The sequence below is a fragment of the Schistocerca cancellata genome, chromosome 9 (assembly GCF_023864275.1).
Source record: "Schistocerca cancellata isolate TAMUIC-IGC-003103 chromosome 9, iqSchCanc2.1, whole genome shotgun sequence".
In the NCBI taxonomy this organism is placed as follows: domain Eukaryota; kingdom Metazoa; phylum Arthropoda; class Insecta; order Orthoptera; family Acrididae; genus Schistocerca; species Schistocerca cancellata.
The window spans coordinates 313,295,672-313,319,422 of NC_064634.1; the positions used below are offsets into that span (position 1 = coordinate 313,295,672).

At 43.9% G+C, this 23,751-nt stretch overlaps 1 protein-coding gene across 1 annotated transcript in view; it reads right to left on the reverse strand.

The window, feature by feature from the left end:
• The window catches only part of LOC126100990 (synaptotagmin-5-like), a 313,202-nt gene that overhangs the window by 17,069 nt on the left and 272,382 nt on the right, over positions 1-23,751 (reverse strand). Inside the window, exons 7-8 of the mRNA XM_049911657.1 lie at positions 22,777-22,929; positions 6,330-6,450 (exon numbers count right to left, since the gene is read on the reverse strand). Of these exons, the coding sequence (XP_049767614.1) occupies positions 6,330-6,450; positions 22,777-22,929 (274 nt within the window). The remainder of the gene's footprint in view (positions 1-6,329; positions 6,451-22,776; positions 22,930-23,751) is intronic.

Consider the following 23,751-nt stretch of genomic DNA (forward strand, 5'->3'; position numbering starts at 1 on the left):
TACATCTTTCCTTTTTTCCTTCAATGTTTTATGTAGACTTTCCAAAATGCTGCTGTTGGCTAGCATCAGGTTTGTCCATAGGTCTTCAATGAGGAAGGGTTTCCTCACCAGTAGGTATAGAAGTCTGGATCATGTTTTGGACACTCCTATTCCTTTCTTTATATAGGTCACCTTCACTCTTTCTAGTGTCGTTAGGTTTTTCACTGTAAGATGTGGCAGATAATTTCTATGACATACATCAGTATTGGGAAGATTTTGGCTCTAAATAGTGTCATTGCTGTCTCTAGGCTAAGGGATCTGATTGTATTTCATGGATTGCCATTATTGCTTGCATTGCTTTCTCTGTTACATGTTTTGTGAAACATTTTGCAGTTGTTTGTATTGTGACCCCTAGGTACTTGAAGTCTGATACAATCTTCAGTTTTTTCTCCCATATGAAAATCTCAGCTGATGCTCTTCTTCCATTTCTGAGTACTATCATTTCTGTTTTTGGCACATTTATTTCGAAGCTGTGTTTGACACACTAGTCTTCTATATCATTTATTGCTTCTTGTAACTTTCCAATATCATCTGCAGCTATTACAATATTGTCTGCATATGAGATTACACTCTTCCTTTCGAGTATTCTTACAATTTCTTCTGCTGCAAGGAAAAATAACAGAGGACTCAGTGGGTCTTCCTATAGTAACTCTGTTTGACTGGAGTACTGGTTCCAACAGGGAGAGGTGGAAGAGATTCTAACTTCATTCGATCACACTATTGTGCTTATGATTCGTGCCCATATATTGTTTTCTCCAATGGTTTCCTTTAGTTTTATGGTCATTAATTTTCTGTTTGTAACATCAAAGGCTTTATAATGCCGCATAAAACTTTTCTCTGTTTACAAGGGTTTCCAAAACACTCTTTAGCAGGAGTTCCATTGCAATAAGAGTTGATCGCCCCTTACTGAATTCAGTCTGGAACAGTGCGACCGCTACGGTCGCAGGTTCAAATTCTGCCTCCGGCATGGATGTGTGTGATGTCCTTAGGTTAGTTAGGTTTAAGTAGTTCTATGTTCTAGGGGACTGATGACCTCAGATGTTAAGTCCTATAGTGCTCAGAGCACCTTCCTGAATCTCATTTGACTTTTGGAGAGGTGTTCGAGTGTTTTCTTTATTCTTTCTGTTATTATTTTTGTGAACACTTTGAAAGGTAATTTTTCTAGGGCTATGTGTCTGTATTTGCTAGGGTCATTGGGGTCTCCTTTCCCTTTATATAGCACTTTTATTATAGGCTGTCTCCACTGTTCTGGAATGCGGGCTTTCTCTATGCACTTGTTGTAGAGTTTTGTCCACATTTGAGCAGTGTCTTTTAAATATTCACTATAAAGTCTGTCAGGGCCTGCAGCTTTTTTGTTTTTGGTGCTGTTACTGGAATCTCTGATCTCTTCGGTGGCCAATGGGATCCGTTCCATGGTTGTTTAAGGCATTGTATCCCCTCTGCCCTCTGGTCTCCCTCTAAGTCCTCCCTTGGTCAGTAGGTTGTCAAAGTGCGTCTCCCATATTTTCATATTGATGCAATGTGTTTCATTTCCTTCTCTGGGGGTAGTGCAATATATGGGTCTTTTGAGGCTTCATCCACTAGCTTCTTTCCTTCTCTGTTTCTCTTCTTTTCTTTTAGGGTTTTCTTGTAGAGATTTCCTTTTTCAGTGTAAGTTCTGAGGAGTATAGGGTTCTCTGCACACTGTTTCGTTGATGTAGGCTTTCTAGTACATCTTTTCTTAGACTGTAACATTCTGTGTCAAACCATTTTTCCTTCATTTTTTGTACCTGGGATTGAAGGCTTGCCTTAGGAGTTCTCCTATCGCTTCTGTTGCTTCCTCTAGTCACGAATTGTCTATTAGCATTTGGATTTGTGTTATGTCATCTGAGTTTGCTTCCATTTTCCCAGTGCCTATTGTTCTCAAAAGTGCTTCTTCCTCTTTTTCTTGTTCTTTTCGCCAGGCTTCTTGGATATTTATTTCAGGAGGGATATGTTTCCGAAGTGGTGTGTGGTCTGCAGTCCAGAGAGGTGATATATTACTCCTGGTTGGTCACCTTACTTGTACTTTCCCAATTGTGGGAAATATATATAGGTATGTTGGGCTTATTTAATAGGATAAAGCCTTCTTCCTGCAACTTTTATAATATTACTTTTGCTTTGTAGTTTTGTATATCCATTCTGCAGTTTAAGTCTTCAGCAATAACAAGTGGCTTATTATGGTTGGTTGGTTTGTTTAAAAGAGGAGGGAAGGGACCAAACTGCTAGGTCATCAGTCACTTGTTCCAAAGAAAACAATGCCACAAGGGTGAGAATAAAATAAATGAGACTTACAGCACAAAATGGAATTAAAGGAAAAACCACAAGAACAACGAAAGAGCAACAAACACTTCAATGGACAAAAGGGGACAAGAAAACCATAGAAATGCAAGAAACAGGTAGAAGAGATTAAAATGAGAAAGCAGATTACCATGAATGGCTGACCATGAGGATAAAAAGGATAAGCCAGCCACTCTGCAACACATTAAAACCTCCAACCTAAAAGCACTAGGGTGGAGGACACAGACAGACAAAGGACATGCACTAAAACTTAGATCAATTGATAAAACCCAACCTCACAAATAAAACGTAAAACTAAATCAGCCGATGAGGCGTTGTCAGATAAAATTAGCGGCAATGATTCCAGTAACCCAAGATTTCGTTGCAGGGCAGTCAAAGTGGGACTGTGCATCAGAATGTGGGCCACTGTCAACTGGGCACCAGAACACTGAGGCGGGTCCTCACGGTGCAGGAGGTAGCCTGTGGGTCACGCAAGTGTGGCCAATGTGGAGCCGGCAGAGAACCAGAGTCCCACTGAGAGGCCCACGTGGAGGACTTTCACACATTCGTAGTCTCCTTAATGGCACGCAGTTTGTTGTGCGTACTGACATTATACCATTCTGTCTCCCAAAGCCGAAAAACCTTGCATCATAATACTGAACGCAGGTCAGTTTCAGAGATGCTGACTTTCAGAGGCAGTTTCTGTGTACCCTGTTTGACCAGCCTGTTGGCAAGTTTGTTCCCCAGGATTCTGACGTGAACTGGGGTACAGACAAACACCACTGAACGACTGGACCATTCCAGGGTATAGATGAACTCATATATGGTTGCTACCAAAGGATGAAGAGGGTAGCACTGGTTGATAGCTTATAGGCTGCTCAAGGAATCAGTACACTGAAGAAACGACTCCCCAGGGCATGAATGGATGTGCTCAAGAGCAGGAGATATAGCCACCAGCTCTGCAGTGAAAACACTGCAGCCATCTGGCAAGGAGTGGACTTCAATATTTCCTCCATGGACATATGCGAAACCAGCTTGACCACCAGCCATCAAGCCCTCGGTGCAAACCACTTCATGGCCTCATGACATGTCAAGAATTGAGAGGAAGTGGTAGTGGAGAGCCACAGGGCTGAGTCCTTAAGGCCATGTGAAAGTTCCAAGTGACCCCACAGCCTAGATGTACACCATGGAGGTGTACGTGAATGGACCTAAAGTACAGGTGGTAAAGGCAAGGACTCCAGTTTGGATAGTAGGGATTGGATGCAACTGCAATTGTAAGCCCTGACCTGGTCTGTCAATGCAGGAAATGAATCACTGTGGGTGGGAAAAGTAGACAGTAATTCGGATGCGCAGGAGAAGTATGAACATGTGCAATGTAACTGCTGAGCAGTTGTGCATACCAAACCTTCACTGGAGGGATTCCAGCCTCCACCAGGATGCTGGTCACCGGACTCATCCTAAAAGCGCCTGTCGCTAGTCGAACCCCACAGTGGTGCACTGGGTCGAGTAAACGCAATGCTGAGGGCGATGCTGAACCATAAACCAAATTCCCATAGTGAAGGCGGGATTGAACAAGGGCCCTGTAGAGATGCAGCAGTGCAGAGCGTTCTGCATCCCAGTTGGCGTTGCTCAGGCAGAGGAGGGCACTGAGGTGCTGCCAGCACTTCCATTTAAGCTGATGAAGGTGAGGAAGCCAAGTCAATCAGGTGTCAAAAACCAGTCCTAAGAGTCAAAAACCAGTCCTAAGAATCGATACATCTTCACTACAGTGAGTGGATCATCATTAAGTTAAAGTCCTGGTTCCGGATGAATGGTACAACGCCGACAGAAGTTTGCAGCCGAAAACTGAAAACCATGGACTAGAGCCCATGAATGCACCTTGTGGATGGTTTCCTGTAGGTGCCGGTGAGCAACACCAGTCCTGGTGGAGCAATGCAAAATGCAAAAGTCGTCTGCATACAGAGAAGGTGAGACGGATGGCCCTACAGCTGCTGTTACACTGTTAATAGCCACTAAAAATAGATATACACTCAATACAGAGTCCTACGGGACCCCATTCTCCTGGATGTGGGGGGAACTAAGTGTTGGCATCTGGAAAAGGCTGTTCAGATGGCAGACTCTAGGGACACAAGATTATCAGCGGTAGAATGATCCTGGCAGAAACCGCCCTGGCAAGGATCTAGTAGGCCATATGACTCCAGGACCCAATCCAACTGCCGACACACCATATATTCCAGTGGCTTACAAAAAACATTGGTGAGGCTGATGGGCTGATAGCTATGTACATCGAGCAAGTTTTTACCGGGTTTGAGCACTGGAATGATGATGCTCTCCCACCATTGTGATGGAAAGACGCCATTGCGCCAGAGGATGAGGAGATGTCACTTGTAGTCAGATGATAGATGTTTAATCATCTGACTGTGGATCCAATCCAGCCCAGGAGCAGTGTCAGGGCAATGTGCAAGGGTGCTGAGGAGCTCCCACTCTGTAAATGGGGTGTTACAGGATGACTGTGGGGTGTAGTGAATGAGGGGACTTTCCTTTCCATCCACCATTTAAGGGTGCAAAAGGCTAGGTGTTACTTCTCTGATGCTAACGCTCAAGCATAGTGCTCAGCAAAGTGATTGGCAATCACATTTGCATCAGTAGATAACATGCCATTGATGTTAATGCCAAGGACATCTATGGGGGTCTGGTACTAAAAAACACGTCTGATCTTTGTCCAGACTTGGGAAGGTGACTATGGTGCACAAAGTTCGAGACGTATCTCTCCCAACACTCCTGCTTAGGTATTTGTACAAGCTGGAGAACGTGTTCACAGAGCCATTTCAAGGAGCTCTAGGGAAGGGTGCCACTTATGTCACTGAATATCTCGTCAAAATTATTAAATTGCTTCAGCAACTTCCGGTGACCACCGATAATAATTGATGATGGTCGAAGTAGAGAGGATATAAAATTTAGACTGGCAACGGCAAGGACCATTTCTGAAGAAGAGAAATTTGTTAACATTGAGTATAGATTTAAGGGTCAGGAAGTCTTTTCTAAAAGTATTTGCATGGAGTGTAGCCATGTATGAATGTGAAACATAGACAATAAGTATTTTAGATAAGAAGAGAACAGAAGCTTTCGAAATGTGGTGCTACAGAAGAATGCTGAAGATTAGATGGGTAGATCATGTAACTAATGAGGAGGTACTGAATAGAATTGGGGAGAAGATAATTTGTGGCGCAATTTGACCAGAAGAAGGGATTGGTTGGTAGGACATGTTCTAAGGCATCATGGGGTCACCAATTTAGTATTAGAGGGCAGCATGGATGGTAAAAATCTTAGAGGGAGACCAAGAGATAAATACATGAGTCAGATTCAGAAGGATGTATGTTGCAGTAGGTACTGGGAGATGAAGAACCTTGCACAGGAGAGAGTAGCATGGAGAGCTGCATCAAACCAGGCTCTGACACCACAACAACAACAACAACAGTGTATAAAGGTTAATAGTGTTATATGCAAAGTTAGATAAGCATGGTAAATATAAATATGAATATATTAGCCCTATTTATAAGCTGTTGTTAGTCTGATTTACAGAAATAGCATTTAGTGGCGACAATAGCCCGTTATCCGTAACTTGTCTTGTACCATATCCCTTGCTAGATGATGGGAATTGTGGAACATGATGTGTGAACTGATAAACGAATGAGAAGAATCATATGACTGAGGCCAGATTATATTCTGGATATATGAATTGGCTACTAAGAATACAAGGACTCAATCTGACAAACAGAGCTAATTAATGTGAATGTTGAATTTAGTATAGTAATATAAAGTGACAATGTACTTTCTGCAAAATGTAAAGTATTAAACCATCGTATTTCAGATATTATTCTCTTTAAGGACAAACTTAAACATAACTTAGAATTACTGGTTTGAGAATGTGAACTGTCTCATGACTACAATCAGTATCAAATATTATAGCACTATTGCATAAATATACTTACAAAAACTTCCAAGAGACTCAGTAACTTCCAAGTACTTTAAATTTGCTGCTTTGAGTATACAAAATGACAGACGTTGAGCTGTGGGAAGGAAACTCAGTCCAAAAAGTATCTGACCTAGTTCCTGAAAATAGAAGGAGAAAATGAAACTCTAATATTCTTTTGCTATTTGTTTTATGCTTCTTAAAGAAAATTAAACAGTGTGAGAATATAAACATGAAAACTCTAAATAAATCTGATATGCCTTGTAATTGGTAAGTCATTTATGCAACTAGCAAATAAGTCTGCAGCAATAATTTGTATTAGGAGACACAATTAAAAAACACAAAAATCACAATTTTGACTTAAATATGGCACACTATCTCATTTCCCTGAATTTATAAAGAGAATTTCATATGTATTTGTTATTTATGCTATAACCCTGTACGTAATACTTGGTTACGTGTCATGGCGCCATGTTGCTGGCATCCTACACATCAAATATTCCACCTGGAGCACTCCTTTTTATAAGCACAGTGCAGCAGCCACAAACTGTCATATTTTGCTCATACCTATTGTCAAAAACTGCATATATTAGTACCTGGATTGTTTCTATATCTGCGTGTATGTTCTCAAATGTTGTTTGGTTGTATATGGAAGAAGAATAAACTTTGGTTATGTGGCTGTGCTGCTGTTTCTGTCTTACAGTATGATATAATTGGTGATGAGCATGGTGTTCACTTCTGTGTGTGGTTGTTCCTTTGATTGTTCTGTCCATGGAGGCAGCGCTCTAATCATTCACTGAGCAGCAGTAGGCTCCTACAGTTACTATCACAAACTGACTATGCTTGCTTCCATGCCACCAGCATACTTGCCTCAGTATTTGTTTGCTAGGAACAAATTGTCAACCACAGGGTTACTGATCTGGGGACTGTTAAGAGCCACCTGCCCTCTGTCACCATAAGCTCTGGGCATGCTTCAGCAATCACCAAGTAGCATGGTGGTGAAATGATATGTGTCACAGGGAATGGGGATCTTGGCTTGACTACACAGATCATGAAGATGATAAAAACCACTATACAAAACCCTTCAATCTCAACATGTGCTGCACTACAAAGAGATACAAGAGATACATGACTGCTGAAATGGAACAGTTGTTAACAGGCAACCTCTGGGGAACCTGCCACACCTCAGTTGCATAATGCTTACCCAGACACATGGGGCTCTGTCTAGATGGACTTTTATTTCCCTGGGTGCTCTTGGGACAGAGATGGAAACCTCAAAATTTTCTCTTCCTCCTCCCATTGGTATGGGTGGGCCACTGGTAGGTAAATACATACAATCTAACAAGAGGTCTCAGGTAGCCAGTCCTCCAGATTCAGTTAACAACAGAATTCATGTTGATTACAGAATGAGTTTCTAATAGGTAAGCAGAAACAGGACAAATTCAATAAAGCTTTACTGTTCTGCATCCAAAAAGGTTTAGAGGGCATTGCTGGAACTTTAAAATCTGTCAAGCACCTGCAAAATGGGACCCTGTTGGTAGAAATATCCAGTTCGCAATAAGTAAAGAACCTCCAGAAAGTGTGATGCCTCAGGGTGTATGCAAAACACTTAAACTACAGCAAAGGTGTTGTGCCATGCAGGAGTATTCCTGACATTCCTAAAGAAGAACAGAAAGCTTAGAGAACCCAAGAAGGCATTGTTGATGGGAAAAACACTATGAAACGGGTGGATGATGATCAAGTGAAATCAGGCTCGTTTATACTAACTTTCAACAGTACAAAACTTCCAGAGCACATCAAGAAAGGTTTTCTTCACTTAGGTGTGTAGCCTTATCTCTCCAACTCAGTGTGCTGTTTTTAAGCGCCAGTACTTTGGGCACACTACTCTTGGTTGAAAGGGAAAGGCCACTTATGGTATATGCGGTGAGACCAACCACGACAAAATCAGTCTTTCATCTCCTCCAAAGTATATAAACTGCTCTGGGGATCATCCTGTTTGAATGAGGGACTGCAGTATCTCCCTTGATGGAAAGAAGATACAAGAAATTAAAACAGTGAAGCATATCCCATATGGTGAAACTGAAAAGATCTATATGGGCACACAGCACCCCAAGTTGGTTAAGTTGGTTACATTCTTTGCTTTTGTTCTTAATCAGGGAATTCAGAAGAACAATGCTGCTACACAAACAGAGGTTGCTGGTGTCAGCACTAGCACCTGCATTTGTCAATGCACTTGTGCTGCTGTAGTTATTTTGTAGCCTGTTCCTCCCCCCAGAACTTCAGACAAGACTGCGATTGCCAGCACTGTGGAGCTTCCTGCCCCTCCAAAGATTGAGTCTGCTCCACTATCCAGCACTGCCACTACCATTTCTGAGGGTGTGGCTCCAAAGTTAAAGGAAGAAAACAGTCTGATGATGTCAATGCCATCCCCTCTTGATGTCAGACTGGGGCTCTCATCTCACCCCAAGACCAGGCCTTCACCTTGTGCAGGCCCCCGTCCCCGACAGAAAGACAGGGTGAAAATGCTACCCCCGAGACAGATTGCTCCCATATTACAGTGGAACATTAAAGGATTCAAAACACATATGGAGGAACTGAAACTCCTAGCACGGGAATACTCCCTGGGCTTGTGTTTGCAGGGAACGCATTTTAAAGCATCTGATGCTTCTGTACTATGGGGCTATACGCCCTATCACAAGGATAACCAGAGATAGGGCCAAGAGAGGTGTTGCTGTGTTTGTCAATAATGTGCACCACTTCTCTGCTCTCCCTCTGAATACCTCCACCGACCATTCCTCCTACTGTCCTACTGGGAGATATCAATGTCCATTGTATATTGTGGGGCTCTGCCTCCTTTTGCCCTCAGGGTCAGGTTTTGGTGAGCCAAAACATGACATCTCATAAGGTTGTGTCCTCAACACAGGTACTATCACTCACTTCTGTGGTGCTACTGGGTCATTCTCTCAGCCACTGACCTCTCTTTCTGCTCTCCCACCCTCACAGACCCAGTTCAGTGAGAAGTCATTGCAGACTTTCATTCCAATGGTCATTTTCCACTGCACGTTCACCTGGTGGATGGGGCTCTCTCTGAAAGGATGCAACCACAATGGATGGTTAGCAGAGCCAACTGGATGCTATTCAGCCAGTTGGCTTTGTCCAAATACCACAACAGTATCCAGGAGGGGGTTGACCACATCATACGAGTGATCCACCATGCCACTGACTTCTCCATCCTGTGGTCCTCATGTCATCACAGGAGGCTACTTGTACCTTAGTGGACTGATGAGTGATGAGTGCCATTCAGTGAAATGGTGTAGTCATGTGGCTCTGCAATGATTTAAGAGTTGCCCAACAGTGGAAAACCTCAGAGCCTTTCATTTAGCAAGGGCAAAGGCTTCATGCATCATCAAGGAAGAGCAAACGTTCCTGGAGTCATATCAATCATTCGACTTGTTTTATTACAGTATGAGAAGTCAACTGGAGGATTTCCAGTAAAATCAGTTGGTTGACTGTAGCAGTGTTGTTGAATCACAGTTGTCTCCAAACAACACCTAGAGATATTTCACAGACAACGGCAGAGCACTTTTCAGTTACTATTGCCACTGCCAGCCAGGATCCAGCATTCTGTCACCATGGGTGAGTTTCACTTCAGATCCAACAATTTGGAGTCCTACCATTGGCCATTCTCCAAGTGAGAGCTGGGTTCTGTACTGTGTGATGCTCATGTTGCTGTGCCCAGTCTACATCTACACAAATTACTCACGACCAAATCCGATACAGCATGCTGTGGAACTTGAAACCAGTGTCAAAGAAAGTCCTCTTACAAAGTTTTAATTCGATTTTACAGACAGGCAACTTTCACAACTCATGGAGGGGGCAATCACAATACTTCACTTCAAACTGGGAAAGGACTGAACATGTCCAGCTAGTTCCCAGAGTGATACCTTAATAAGCTGTGTAGACCTTGGAGCAAATGGTTAACCATCATCTAATCTGGATGTTAAAGATCAGGCAGCTTCTAAGTCACTCTCACTGTGGATCCAGGAGATGTCGATCGACTGTTGACAACCTGACACTGCTAGAAGTGTTTATACAGCAGGTTTTCCTATATAAACAGCACTGTGTAGGTATATTTCTTGATATCAGTAAGGCATACAACATCACTGGGAGACACAGTATTCTAGGGCAGTTCCACCAGTGGTGCTTCCAATGGTCATCATCTAATCTTCATTCAGTCCTTCTTAATAAAGCACTTGTTTCAGCACCAAGTGGGTAACATGCTGCCAAATAGTTTCAAGCAGGAGAATGGGGTTCCTCAGGGCAGTGTTTTAAGTGTCAGCTCTTTGCCACAGCCACAAACAGTATCAAGTCTATAGTAAGGAATACCATGAAATGCTTATTATCTGTGGATGATTTTGCAGCTTCCTGTTCCTCCTCCAGTATTGCAACATCGACCCATCAGCTCCAACTTACAGTAAAGGAGCTGGAAGAGTAGGCTGCATGGACTGGTTGTACATGTTTTGCAGAGAATAATGTCCTTGTTCATTTTAATCGTTCTTGTTGCATTTTGAGTGCAGCTTTTGGGTCTAGGTTTGACTCCAAACTGTCTTGGTTACCACACCTGAAGGACCTGAAGGCAAGTTCGCAGAAGGCACAGTACGTTTTGAAGTGTCTAAGCCACAGGTCTTGAGGAGTAGAAAGGGTACATCTGCACCAATTTTATAGTGCTGGACGTTTTGGGTGTTGGACTATGGGTGCTTGGTGTACGGATCAGTGAAGTCTTTGTAAGTGAAGATCATTGACACTGTACACAATAAGGGTATCAGGTTGGCCACAGGCCCTCACAGAACGAGACCCATACCCAGTCTCTGTGCTGAGACTGGTGAACTGCCACTTACTATCCAGCAGTAGCTTTTCATGGTGCATCAGGTGTGCCAGTTCCTCACTACTTCCACTTCACCAACATACTACCGGTATACCATTGCTCGTCCAGCTATGGAATGTCTCTTAAACAATCCTCAAACTACAATGGCTGGAGGAGGAGGTTTCATTCTGCTCGATTCTGGGGTACACAGTAATTCTCAGCAACTGCTTGTGTCTGTACCTGGATTCCTTCTTTGCTTGTGTTTATGTTCTCAAATGTTTTTTGTCTGTATGTGGAAGAAGAGAAAACTTTGATTTGTTGTGGCCATGCTGTTTTTTTGTGTCTTACAGCATGATACAATTTACTTATGTAAGATCATGCACAAGCTGTAGAAAGAATTGTAACACCTTGTCACAGTTCACATCCATAATTCTTTTAATATTATATTTAACTACCATATATTACTTTGCACTGTTATTCTTTACACATTATATAATTGTTAACCTTCCATTAATCTGCACACACTCTTCCCCACTTTAAAGCATAGCCAGTAATGTTAACGAAGCCACTCTAGGTCAAATTATGTTGCATAAACTAAAATTTCATACTGTTTCTGTATTATTTGTATATGTGTGACAGTTACCAGCTCAGCATACACTGTCTTTGTCTAAGTTGCTAACTATAATTTCCTTAGATGATTAGATTAAATTAGTACTTGTTCCATAGATCATGAATACGACACTTCGTAATGATATGGAACATGTCAGGTTAATAAAAGGTGTCTATACAAGATATTACATTACACAAAATATTACATGACACTTTTTAAATGCTATATGTCTATCGGTCAGACTTTTGATGCTATTAGGTAAGTGACCAAAGACTTTTGTGGCAGCATAATTTACCCCCTTCTGAGCCAAAGTTACATTTAACCTTGAGTAGTGAAGACCATCCTTTCTCCTAGTGTTGTAGCCATGTACACTGCTATACTTTTGAATTTGTTTGGATTGTTAATAACAAATTTCATACGTGAATATATATATATTGTGAGGCTATAATGAAGATCTCACACATTATATCATTTTGTCAATCTGATGGTTTACTATAACTAAGTTAGACATGGTAATATGCTGCTAATTTAAAGAAAAAAATTCAGACCAATGAAACACTATCCTAAGGAGATTGTTCCGGTTAGTTACACCAAACAACACCCATTTAGCAGTAGTTCATTTATTCACCTAAACACATGAAAGGCTCACAAAGAACTGAACATTGTGGAACAGCCCAAAGACAATGCTCAGAGTCCAAAGACGATGCTCAGAGTCCAAAGACAACGCTCAGAGTCCAAAGACGAATGCATATTGATGCTGGTGTCAACCTCATTGGCGCAACATAGGCACCCCCCCCCCCTCACTGCAGTACGGAGTACTCTTGAGAGACCGGGGGGGGGGGGGGGGGGTGACTAAGGCATCGGCAGGGGTGGTCGACGTTGGGCCGGAGGGGAACACATTTCACCAGGTGGCAGGGAATGGTGGAGGTTGTGTCATGAGCACTGGATGAAGAGAAACACACAACGAACAGTGTATAATCATGCAGTATTATTGAGATGTCATGGATTATGTCCGGGGGGACAGGCACAAACACCTCGAGCGAGGGCACGTTCAAGATGAGAGGGGCGGGGGGGGGGGGGGGGGGTGAGAAACCGCGACAGGGCAAGGCAGGCGACGGTGGAGAGGTCGAAGGGACCGACGGAAGGGCCCAGCAGCGAGGGCATGATTGTAGGTAAGCTCGACATGGGGAGCATGTGGTCACCCGACGGAGTGCGCGATACTGGAGTAGAGGGTGAGGTCAGAGGAGAGCTCAACGATTGGAACTGGAAGTCACTCAATGGAGTGTGTGAGACCGGTGTAGAGGCCGAGGCCGGAGGAGAGCTCGACGATTGGAGCTGGAAATCACTCGATCGAGTGTGTAAGTCTGACGTGGAGGGAGTGGTCGGAGCGTCATGAACCACGACAGTGAGTGGCGTGGTCATGGCCTGAAGGGGGGTAGAAGAAGGCTCGACATGAGCAGTCTTAAGTTTGTTGAGAGAGACTGTAACAGCTGAATCTTTCATTTGGATGTCATAGGTGTTGGCTGAGCACCGGAGAACTCAGGACAGACCGGTATATGGAGGTTGGAGGGGAGCACAGACAGTGTCATCTTGGAGCATGACGTACTCGCAATTGTCCAGAGATTTCGGGACATGAACCTTAGCGCAGGAATGGCTGGCTGGCAGAGGGATATGGAGGTTGATGAAGTGGCGTCTTACGCTGTCAATGAAGGAAGGTAAGTCAGACTGAGGGAGAGAAGCGGAAGGGCTCACAAGTTCGCCAGGGAGAACAATGTTCTGGCCGTATACAAATTTGGCCATTGTGCCTTTGAGGGCTTCCTTATGGATCGTACGAATGCCAAGTAGCACAAGGGGAAGGACCTCCGTCCACAGAGAGTCGTGGCATCGAACAGCTGCCTTGAGAGTGCGGTGCCAGCGCTCAACTAGCCCGTTACTTTGAGGATGATATGCTATGGTATGGATGTGCCGGATGCTCCAAATGTTACAAATCCTGTTGAACAGGGCCGACTCAAATTGTCTGCCCTGGTCAGTCATGATGATAGCTGGACATCCGAAACGTGATACCCATGACTCAACGAAAGCTCGAGCAACAGTTTCTGCCATAATATTGGGGAGGGGGACTGCCTCGACCCAGCAAGTTGTTTGGTCGATAGACAAGAGAACATAGCGAAAGCCGTTAGAGGGGGAGAGAGGGCTGACAATGACAATATGAATATGCTGGAAACGCCCAGGAGGGATTGAAAAGGCGCTGAGGGGGGGGGGGGGGGGGAGGGGTGAAGTATGCTTGTGTATTTTGCAGCGCTGGCACGCGACGCAGGAGTGTGCCCATTGCTGGCAGTCCTTGTTGACATTTCTCCACACAAAGCGCTCTGCTACGAGGCGGGTGGACGCACGAACACCAGGTTGGGCTAAATTATGCAATGTGTCGAAGACAGCTTGACGGAGCATAGTGGGGATGAGGGGGCGTAATGTGCCCGTATTGTCGTCACACCAGATCTCACCAGAAATGCCAGGGAAGGTGGTGTGGATGAAGTGTAGTGAAGAAGTAGAGTCTGAAATCAGGTTTTGTGTTTCCTCGTCAGCGGGTTGGAGGTTAGGCAGTTCAGAGAGGTCTAGCAGCGAATGGACAGTGTCGGCTCATGAAAGGAAATCAGCAACTATGTTGCAGCACCCTTTATGTTTCTGACACCAGTGGTGAACTGAGATATGACGTCCATGTATCTGAAGCGGTGAGGAGGCGGGTCAGCTGGCAGGTTTGGTTTGGTTTATGGGATTAAAGGGACCAGACTGCTACGGTCATCAGTCCCTTTCTCCAAAAAAAAAAAACCAAAACCACCCACAGAGAATAAAAAACGAACAACAGAAAAGACAGCAGACGACACAGGACAAGAAATACTTAGAGATCAGACAAAACAAATTAAAATCACACAGAGTGTGACAGTGGTTGGCTGACCATAGAGATAAAAAAGGAAAAGCCAACCACCGAGAACACATTAAAAAACACAGTTTAAAATCGGAGGCCAAAGGACAGAATCAACACAAGAAAACATAAACACTCAGATTAAATGATAAAAACCCCCTGCCCGAATAAAACACAAAACTAAGTCCACCAAGGCAGAGTCATCTGTTAAAAGGGCAGGGAGGTTTGTAGCGGCCGCAGCCAGAGGTTTGTGGTCCATTGAAACATAGAAAGGGTGTCCCTCAACGTCAGTCTTAAAATACTTGATCACTTCATAGACTGCGAGCAACTCCTTGTTAAATGCGGAATAATTCTGTTGTGCATTTGTGAGCTTGTGCGAGAAGAACTGCAAAGGCAAAGTTTGGCCGTTGATTGTCTGGCTAAGGACAGTGCTGATGGCAGTATCGCTCATGTCTGTGGTGATGAAAAGCTGTGCAATGGGATGAGGATGCACGATGGTGCAGGCCTCGGAAAGAAGATTTTTCAGGGCAGTGAAAGAGTCAGTCATAGCAGGGGTCCATGGAACGGGCCGAGATTCAGAAGTGTTGGTGCCTGCCAAGGCGTCGGTCAGTGGAGCCTGAATCTCCGCAGCCCAAGGTAGGTGTTGGTGATAATAATTAACCATCCCTAGAAAGCGCCGGAGCTCTTTGAATGATGAAGGTCTGGGTAGGTTTAGTATTGTTTGTACTTTCTCATGAGGTGGTGAAATGCCGTCAGTGGAGATCCGAAAACCAAGAAATATGACAGCGGGTTGATGTAGCTGCAATTTGTCCTGGTTGGTCTCGATGCCTGCTGCTGCGGGAGTGTTCATAACAGTTTCGACATGTTGAATGTTGTCCTCGACAGAAGACCTGAACACAAGAATGTCATCAAGATATGCAAAGCAGAATTTTAGGTCGAATAGCACTTCGTTGATGAAGTGTTGGCAGGTCTGGGTTGCGTTTTTCAGACCGAAGGGCATGAATCGAAACTGAAATAACCCAATCGGGGTAGTGATTGCTGTCTTCTCGATGTCTTCTGGTGCCATGGGGATCTGGTGGTAGGCCCGTTTGCTATCAATGACAGAGAACGTGGTCACACCTGAGAGGGAACTGGTAAAGTTGGCAATGTTGGGTTTGGGGTAGGTGTCCATAATCACTGTTCGACGTGGGTTCTATTTCTGATATTAAAGTATGTGCTTCTAGACCATTTTACCGTGGGAAATTCAAGTATGTAAACAAAATATTGTTGTCAGGGATACTTTTTATGTAATATGTATATATATGTATATTCACAATTCATGGCAAACACAGAGACATTATAGAGAAATACGGGTATGTTGCCGCATCCAGTAGTGATAGAACGTGATAATTTCTTGTGCAACAGCAGGTGGGAATAATCAGACATCATTAGGTTATCCCCCACCACACCTATGTCATTAAGACCATCTGAAACATCTCATTAACTCGAACAGCGACAGCCGGTCGCTGCCTCGGCAGTAAAGCTTCACGCCTCCTAGGGGCAGATGCATCGAGTTTGCAACAGTGGTGTTAGCCACAATTTGTGTCAGTCTTAACGAGTGGGTGTTTTGGCTGACAAGTAACTGTCATATTTCCGAGCATGGTTGAATTTTTTAGTTCCTGTGTGTAAACTGATTGAGCTTGGTGCTGAAGGTAAAACGACTGCTTGTTTTTACACATCAGCGTTCCTCTAGTTCCCTACTATTAATTTAATACAGGTGTATTACCAAAGTGGTATTTTTAAATTTGCAGAAATGCCACATCGTCGTGAATGTCAATATAAGCCGGACAACTTCTGCTACATCTGTGGGAAGTTCACTTTTGCCAGAAATAGGAAGAATCTTTCTTCAGTCATAAAGAAAGCATACAAACATTATTTTGGAGTAGAGGTAGGAGACCAAGATAAAGAATTGGCACCACATTTCTGTTGTGCTACATGTTACTGCAAACTAATTCAGTGGTGGAAAGGTAAAGAGAATGTGGTGTTGTTTGCTGTTCCCATGGTGTGGAGTGAGCCTAAGGATCATGTTACTGATTTTATTTCTGTCTAGCAAAAATTCAGGGTTTTACAAACAAAAAGTCGAAGAGGCACATTGTTTACCCAGATCTGCCTTCAGCGAGAATGCCAGTGCAGCATTCCGACAACCTTCCAGTACCTTCAAGAGCTCGAAGTCAAATTCCGAGTGACAGTGAAATAAGTAGTACTGAAGAAATCACAGATGATGATTCTTTATATCACTGCACAAGTGAGTCATCGCCACATTTGTTAACACAGGCAGATTTAAATGATTTAGTACGTGATCTAGGACTAAGTAAACAAAAGGCGCAGCTGCTTGATTCAAAATTACAAGAGTATAATCTACTGCCCCAAAGTACTAAAATCAGTGTGTTCAGGCACAGAGAACATGCCTTTATTTCTTGTTTTTCAACTGATGAAGCACAGACGTTTTGCAATGATGTTGCTGGCCTGATGAAAATGCTGAACTTCACGTATATTTCACAGGAGTGGAGACTTTTCATAGGTGTATCGAAAACAAGTCTGAAGGGTGTTTTGCTCCATAACAGAAATAAACTACCGTCTGTTCCAGTAGCTTACGCTAGTTTGACAAAAGAAAATTACAAATTCATACAAAGGATGCTAAATTCATTAAAAGACAATGAACACAAATGGAAAATATGTGCAGATTTCAAGGTAATTGCTATGGTACTGGGAATGCAACAAGGCTACACAAAGTATGCCTGTTTTCTTTGCGAATGGAATAGTCGAGACCGAAATTCTCACTATGTGAAAAAGAAATGGCCTAGGCGAAGATGGAAAGTTGGAGAAAAGAATGTACAATTTGAAAGTCTGGTAGCTCCTGAATATATACTACTTCCACCGCTTCACATCAAACTTGGCCTGATGAAACAAATCGTGAAGGCCAAGGATCCAACAGGCTGTGGGTTTGCATATCTAGCTACCAAATTCCCCCATCTTTCAGCTGCAAAAATAAAGGAAGGTGTATTTGTGGGACCACAAATCAGGGAGCTGCAGAAATATGCAAATTTTGAAGCATGTTTCACTGATAAAGAAAAAACCGCATGGGACTGTTTCAAGATCATGTCGGAAAACTTCCTCGGAAGAAGAAGAGCTACTAACTACAAAGCAATGGTGAAAGATATGATCAAAGCATATCAGGATTTGGGGTGCAATATGTCTTTGAAGATACATATGATGGACTCTCATCTGGACTGCGTCACAGAGAGTTGTAGTGACGTATCAGATGAACATGGGGAAAGATTCCATAAAGACATTTCTACCATACAAAGGCGCTATGAAGGGAAATGGGTACCTTCTATGTTAGCAGATTATTGCTGGAATATCATTCGAGAGAAGAAAGATTCACAATACAAGAGAAAAAAGTGATGTGCATTACAAGGCAGTGGCTCATTGTTTGTCAATTTTCTGTAATTTCTCATGTCAAATAAATGGTTCAAAGTGTATACACAAATGTTACTGTGTTATATGTTAGATCCCACCCTCCATTAATGTGATGAACTTATAACATCATAAAGATGTGCATTTGTTTGTCGAATTTCACCTCACGTTTGCTGCACTATATCAGAAACTGAAAAGAGAAATAAAATTGCGATTACTCATAAACTATCCCTGACAGAAAGAAAACCAAAAACAGTTTTCAATTCAGCACTCAAAATACAACTAGGATCACAATATTTTTATCAGAAATAGAAAAAAAGGTTTTTTTGTAGAACAGTGAATTGTTCGTGCGTTTAGTCGACGGTAGTCTCCGCACATGCGCCAGGACCCATCTTTCTTGGGTGTCATATGTATGGGCATAGACAAGCTACTGGCAGAGGGTTCAATGATGCTGGAGATTAGTAGTTCAGAACCCTGATTTTTAAGATCAGAGAGGCGCTCGGGACAAAGTCGACATGGTTTACTGGAGATCGGGGGACCTGGCGTGAGGCAAAACTTGTGAACTGTGCCGTTGGTGACGACGGAAATGTTACCAGCGGCACGGGAGGTGGTTTGTTTACAATGTGTGGCAGGCGGGGCAGGTGAGGCATGGTCGCAGTGTTCGGAGCCACTTGGCAGATCCGACAGGAGCAGAGGTGGCAAAGTGTCCCAGGAGTCAACGCGACAAGATGGCCGCCGGCCCAAAGCAGTGGCACTGTGGTCGGATGAGCTCGGTAGAGCTCGTGAGCCATTAGTGAGTCCATTGCCTGAGGGCACGGCCTGTGGTAGCACAGTCACGGGCAAAACACTTGGCACGAGTGCACTGTTTGTGTTGTCAGTGGTGGTCGCATGGCGGCACGCAGGAGCCGAAGTTGCATAGTTTGAGGTGTTGTCTGTGAGGGGTGGGGTAGGAGCTGTAAGTTCGAGAACATGTGATGCTCGTCACGCATGCGCACTTGTGTCCTACCAAGTGTCAAATGCTGCCGTGTTAGGAGGGTGTGGCCCTGCGGAACTGTCAGTACATTTTATGGCAGTCTTGATAGCACATTTGCTAGGGGTAGTGGGTGGGAAACACACGGAGGCTCGATTGCTGGGATTACAAGCAGATTCGGCGCACTTACTGACCTTGCTTTGTCCTTGCTGTAGCGTCTGTAATTCCTTTGCTGCATTGGAGAGCTGGAGCTGTGTTTGGAGGAGCCGGAGGGAGAGCTCGAAGTTTTCCTTGCATAGGCAAGCGACATGTTCAAGCTCGACAAGGCACTTGTGCGTCGTTTCTTGTAACGTCGTCGACAGAGACGAGCATGTACAGATGAGATGAGCCCGGACCAATGAGTCACAGGGGGGTGGGGGTTGGGGGGGGGGAGGGGTTGCTCGATGGAACATAGGGGAAATGTGTCTTGGACGGATGATGAAACACGGTGTTTCGCACTAGGTCTGGTGAAAGTTTGTGGTGTCACAAAAAGTCAATGCCTAGTATAGGTTCATCAATTTCGCACACTAAAAAAGTCCACTCGAGTTTGCAGTTTGAGGAGAGTGAGATGACGTGGGAAGTTGAACCCGAGCACTGTAGTTTAGTTGAATTCACGGCTTGCAGTGAAGTATGATGAGGGCAGATGTTCGACGACGCAAAGTACATAGGCAGTAGCGAAACATCGGCACCTGTGTCCAGTAGGAAAAGGTATCCCGATGAAATGTCTTTAATGTAAAGTCATCTGCAATTATCCGGTCGTTCCTGGACAGAATGGAGCGGTGGCGGTGGCCGAGGTTCAGTGGCTGCAGCAGGTCCGGTTACAGGAGGGGGCATCACCACGGTGCCGGTGACGTCCCAGTTGCTTGTTTACTACTTCCCAGAGCGAGCGGAATGGTTGGCACAGTACAGCCCCAGCCGCGTCCGGCCGCAGGGCGATGAGCCTGAACCTGAGACTTGTCAGGTAGGCAGTGGCTGGCGAAATAGAGCAGTGATGCATCGTGTAGCTTGTCAGCAATTGTCATTCTTTGCTCGACAGGTTCAGGAGACGACTGAGCCAGAGCAAACTGGATGTGAGGAGATAGTTTATCTGACCAGATGGAGAGGAGAGCTGTGTCAGAGAATAGATCGGTGCTGACCAGGGCACGTAGCCATCTACAGATCTGGGTAGGTTTGTCATTGCCTAGTTGCTTGACGTGGAGCACTTGCCGTATAGCTGCCTCAGTTGGGCGTGCAAGCCGATGGAGAACTGTCTTTTTGGCTAGAGTGTACAGGGTAGATGAGTCCGGGATGTCGACCATATCAGCAATCAAGTCCTCCTGGACGTGCAGGTGGGTGATGAGGCACAGAAACCTGGTTGACTCATCGAGTTTGTAATGGTCGAACACTTCGTCCACAATTTCGAACCAGGTTGTTGCTCTGTCGGGATTAAATGGCGGCAGTGTCAGTAAGCATTGTAGAATGTTCGGAAGAACAGGTTGAGTTGAGTTCATCGAGACACTGCCAGAATTGAGCTGCTGTTGTTGTAGTATTCCGGGAGAGTGTGCCTCCAAGGGATGTAGCAACGACGGCTGTTCGGGTGGTAGAGTGAAGGTGACACATTGTGGTTGAGTGCGATCTATCACGACGCTTAAGGCTGACGCGGGTGAGAAACCGAAATGTGTTGATTGCAGTTGTGGAAGCTCAACACGTTATGGGTATTCAGATTTACGTGTCGCAGAAGACCGACACAGATGAGGCAGCAAGATGTGCCGAGAACGGTAGCAGAAGCTCGACTGGAGCCGGCGCGGGGGCGACAGGTGAGAAAAAGTTCAAAGTTTGAGAACGCATGTAAGTCCGTGGAAAGCTCAAAGTATGACCAGAGCTGGGGCCACCTGTGTTGCAGGGAGGCTGCGGAGGTGTGGGCTGTCCAGAAGCACAGTGTGGGAAATGATGTCGAACATGGGACGGGGTGTGTGAATGTTCACTTTTCATAGTCACTCCACTCAAAACGGTGTGTGGATAAGGTGAATGTCGTGGCATAAAACACTCAGGCATAGCAGTGGGATGGAGGTGGGGGTCAGGCACAGATAACAAGTAATTGTTCCTGTTGCAGGATGAGGTATCGAAGTAGGAAGGCATGTGCTGATGCTGAATCGAGGCAGGCGCAGGCGTGGTTGGATGCTGAGGAGGTTGACCTGTGGATGAAGCAATTCTGGCCATGTGGCAGGTATCTGTGTGGTACTGCACAGATTTTGGCATGGCAAATCGTTGTCCTGGCAGTAGCAGGTTGTCCGATGAAGCATTTGCAGAAATCAGCATTGGTCCCGCACTGCACAGAGATCTGCAAGAGGTAATTGCACAGTCGATGAGGGAGGGCACATGTGGCGGGAACAAAGATGTTTGATAGCCAGAGTCATGCACACTCCTAACCTCACTTATTGTTGCAGGCTCGAAAATATCCGGCGAAATCGGCGGAATCATCGACTAAGAAGCATCGTGTTGCAGTCCTGGTGGGTGTACATCGCCCGCAACATGATGCATGTCAATCACAAAATCCGGCATTAGGCGCTGGGCTGAAGTCATTGTTCGAATGCTGTGTCGATGTAATACATGCGAAAATAACCAATGCAGAGGTTGGGGACACAGTAAAATGGCGAAAACGGAAGACGTTACAACTCGGGGTCACCAGTGAGGAGACTGTTCGGGTTGATTACACCAAACAACACCCGTCTAGCAGTAGTTCATTTATTTACGTAAACACATGTAAGGCTCACAAAGAACTGAACACGGCGGTACAGCCCAGAGTCCAAAGATGAACGCGTATCGATGCTGGTGTCGACCTCATTGGTGCCACAATCCATTTTAATGGTAGAAGTAAATGCATTGTTCTGTTGTACTATATGTGCAACAAATCTTCAAACTAGATATCATTATTGTAACATATACAGCTATTAAAAAAAAGAAAAATATGTTGCTTTTAAAATTAACTTTGCTATATGCCAAATACTATGTATGCCTTGAGCAAATTTTGAATTTTAATGAAAAATCAAATTTTTATTTCCCATCACACTCTGAAGATTATTACTTAGTATGAACTTTTGTGGGTTATTCACATTAATTTCATGATGCTCATGTATCTAATAAATCGATTTCTTAAAAGTTATTCAAGATATTATCTATTGCCTCATTATGTTTGTTTTATTTATGTTGTGAACATTTTTTGCTAGTTGTTAATTTCATTGGAAATGCTGTTAACCATTCAGTGATGGTTTTAAATGTCAAATATAACTTCAACCGTAGCTATGCACCAAATGACAAATAAATGATTCCTTGGGCAAACATATGATGTGGCATTGTAGTGGAATAATTCTGCCTACTATGCAAGTCAGATGTTTCAGAGAGACAGTTGCAGATATTAAAATCGTGTCCATCATTCTTATGTAAAAGTGATAATAAATGCCACTCAGTGATTAAAGGTATAACAAAAGATAACTTAGGGCTGAGCAATTTCTCATCTCCACTACCAGACAAGAAATAGGTAATGAAGCTCAAATTTCTTTCTCACCCCAAACTTCTCATTTTTATACACTAAATTTAAGTTTGTGTAAATTTTTCAAAGAGTTATTACCTTTGAAGATGGTGCCAGACTGAATGTGAGCAGCTTCTCCTCCTGACTGCTGGTTAGGCCCTTGACTTCCCTGAGAGCAAGGTCAAGGGAACAGAGTTCAGTTGGGTTTCCGAACCTGTCTTGATCATAGGCTGTGGCTCGTAGACACCACTCCTATTAGATGTAATGTCATTATGTAAGTAAAGTGTGCCATACAATAGAGACTGTTCCTTATAAGCAAATTTTATAAAAAATTATTGATAAATGCAAGTGTTCATTTTCAAATAACCAGTTATCACCACACATTTTCATCTCAGTTACAGGATACAGATGATTTAGTTAGTAGTTCATTTACCTTGTTCTGTAGATCACATCACAAAAGAATGAGTCCAGACATGCAGTAACAAAGTAAAGCAACTGTGAGAATCTCATTTAGTGATTAACCATTAAACTGTGATAAACTGATTGTGGTTACTCAAGCTAAATTTAACATGATAAAATTACCAGTAGTACTATTGCTTAAAAAAAAAGAAGGTCGATGATGCCTCAATGTTAGGTATATCTCCATTACTGCAACAGTATTTATCTTAGATAAACAAGTGTGGATCCAAGGAGGAGGTGGGGGGGGGGGGCTGTTTATAATGGAGGGGGTAATGGTGCCCACCCTTCCCAAAACATATTTCAGTAAAAGTGTTTATATTTTTTACATACATCAATTTCCAAAATTCACATCTAATTTTTGGGGAATGAAGCAGAACAAAAATGAAGAGTTTCAAACATGGTGAGGAATTCTACACGTTATGAGCTACATCTTAACGCAATATACTCTTCAGTTGCTTGCGTTAGGGCCTGCTCCCCACAGATGGGCTGACAACCTGACACACAACACTATAGCCTTGTAAAGCCACATATCCCCAGGCTGACCATTCTAGCTATCACCAACAAATCTGACCTTCCTTTAGCCGACTTTGTCCAGATTGTGGACCCACATGAACT